The sequence below is a fragment of the Sinocyclocheilus grahami genome, unplaced genomic scaffold (assembly GCF_001515645.1).
Source record: "Sinocyclocheilus grahami isolate Dianchi unplaced genomic scaffold, SAMN03320097.WGS_v1.1 scaffold979.1, whole genome shotgun sequence".
In the NCBI taxonomy this organism is placed as follows: Eukaryota; Metazoa; Chordata; class Actinopteri; order Cypriniformes; family Cyprinidae; genus Sinocyclocheilus; species Sinocyclocheilus grahami.
In genome coordinates this window covers 404,303-406,295 of record NW_015506158.1, presented here as the reverse complement: position 1 = coordinate 406,295, position 1,993 = coordinate 404,303, and the positions used below count along the sequence as shown (strand labels likewise).

Here is a 1,993-nt window from a genome sequence, read left to right as displayed (position 1 = left end):
GCAGCTCGTGAAACACTTCCCAGAATATCTTGATGGTGGGGTGATTGGCCCAGTACTCGCCCTTATACTCTGTGCTCTGAGAATCAATACAGTCACGCAGAACATTTACAACCTCAACAAACTACAGTAGCAAAACATTTCCAAACACTAGGCTTGGGAATCAAAAATCAATTCCAATTACAGAATCGGAAACATGTTGTAAAATTAAAATTTCAATTCCACTTATAAATTCCTGTGTGCGCATATTTTATTTTTATGTGGAAAAAAGGGGCTGTTAAAAATGTATTTGTATTTGAATCATTCATTCAAAAGATTCATTCAAAAACACTGATTCATCCAGTAATGAAACAAGTAAATACTGAGTGAGTCATTGAATCATTTCATTCATAAATTTCATGAGATTTTGTTTAGTTGTCTAATATTCTTTCTTCAGAATTGTGAGAGAATTATACAATCTCCATTTAAAAAAAAAAAAAGTCTAAATTTATCCAGAATCATGCAGCTCCAGTTTTTATGTAGCCGGATGATTTTTGTTCATGGTATTTAGCAGCAATTAAATGTTTTGCAAAAAGAGACAGAATAAATATGTTTGATATCTAAATATTTGACTTCATGTTTTTAACCACATTGGAATCGAAACTGGGAATCGATAAGAATCGGAATCGATTAAATTCAAACGATACCCAACCCTACCAAACACACACTGTCGGTTTACAGCACAAAACCAGCTGCAGTCTGAGCAAATGACACTATCAGCTGGTACAGTTCATCCACAGTTAATTTTTACCTTCTCTAACTCCTTCCAGTCATAATTGGTGTTTCCTATGACCATGGCCTGCAGTTCACTTGGCTGGAAAAGCTCTAGAACTTTCCCTCCACACACTTTGTGAAATCCTGCGTAGAAAGCACTGAACTGAGGAGCCACGGAGGTGTTGAATATATAATCGACGTAGGCATTGACGAACTCCTGCCTGGATAGGTTGAATAGGTTAAACCATTTAGTTAGGCAAAAATATAAATCAAATCACAAATACTGGAGTCTATATGTGAACTGAAGTCAGTTAGTGTCAAACAACAGACGTGTTGAGTGAATGTATTATATTATGGTGCATATAATACCTGTTGGACTTGTTGACGCTGATGTCTGTCCCGTTGGGAACCAGCTCCAATACCTCTGTGGCTCTGTGGTGTTCCTCTGTTACCTGTCATCATAAAATAAAAATGACCATTTATGCATGTATTTTTTTAAAATGAATCACGGAATCACGCACAGACATTATGTACAAACAGCTTGTTCTTACTGTGAAATTCAGGCAGAAAGTGTCTTCCAGATCATCCTCCGTATAATCTAGCAGCTGCCGAAGACTCCTGAAGATCCACAGACACAGATAGAGAAAACCATTGGTGAGGATCACATTTAAACTAATCCAAGATTATTACTTAACCCTATAAAGCTAACAGTATTATATTTGATGCACACATTCACACATGGCCTCTAAATGATCAAAACTTTGCTGAACGATATGTTGTACACAATCTACTACATGCATTCTGATGCGAGTGTCAAATATGAACATCAGGCTTTTGAGGTACAATTCTCAATCTTCATTGTATTGCATTGCATTATATGTTTTGACTAAATGAATGATGCTTTGAAAAAAAAAAATTTAAAGTAATTTTCAGATGCAACGGGGGAAAAAACGGGATAAACACAAACATGAAACTTGTAAATAAAATAATCTGATATATAGCCTACGTACAATTTAATAACATATAGCCTAGTTTGATATATGAATTGGGTGTTCGTCAAAGATTGCATGCGGTCTGAGATTCCCGTGTTTACAGCTCCATTAAATAACCTATTGGAAGCTCTGTAGTTTTGCTGTATAGGCCTATAGATAAAAATATTAAAATTACAAACACACAACATTTTGAGTTACTTCCATTTCTGAAAAAAAGATTGTAGGCCTAGTAATTGATGTTATAAATACAC

The 1,993-nt window shown here is 35.3% G+C and overlaps 1 protein-coding gene across 1 annotated transcript in view; it reads right to left on the bottom strand.

Annotated features, from left to right (window-relative positions):
- The window catches only part of herc4 (HECT and RLD domain containing E3 ubiquitin protein ligase 4), a 22,383-nt gene that overhangs the window by 1,187 nt on the left and 19,203 nt on the right, over window positions 1–1,993 (bottom strand). The window contains exons 20-23 of the mRNA XM_016250255.1: window positions 1,302–1,368; window positions 1,120–1,202; window positions 788–971; window positions 3–76 (exon numbers count right to left, since the gene is read on the bottom strand). Coding sequence (XP_016105741.1) covers window positions 3–76; window positions 788–971; window positions 1,120–1,202; window positions 1,302–1,368 — 408 coding nt within the window. The remainder of the gene's footprint in view (window positions 1–2; window positions 77–787; window positions 972–1,119; window positions 1,203–1,301; window positions 1,369–1,993) is intronic.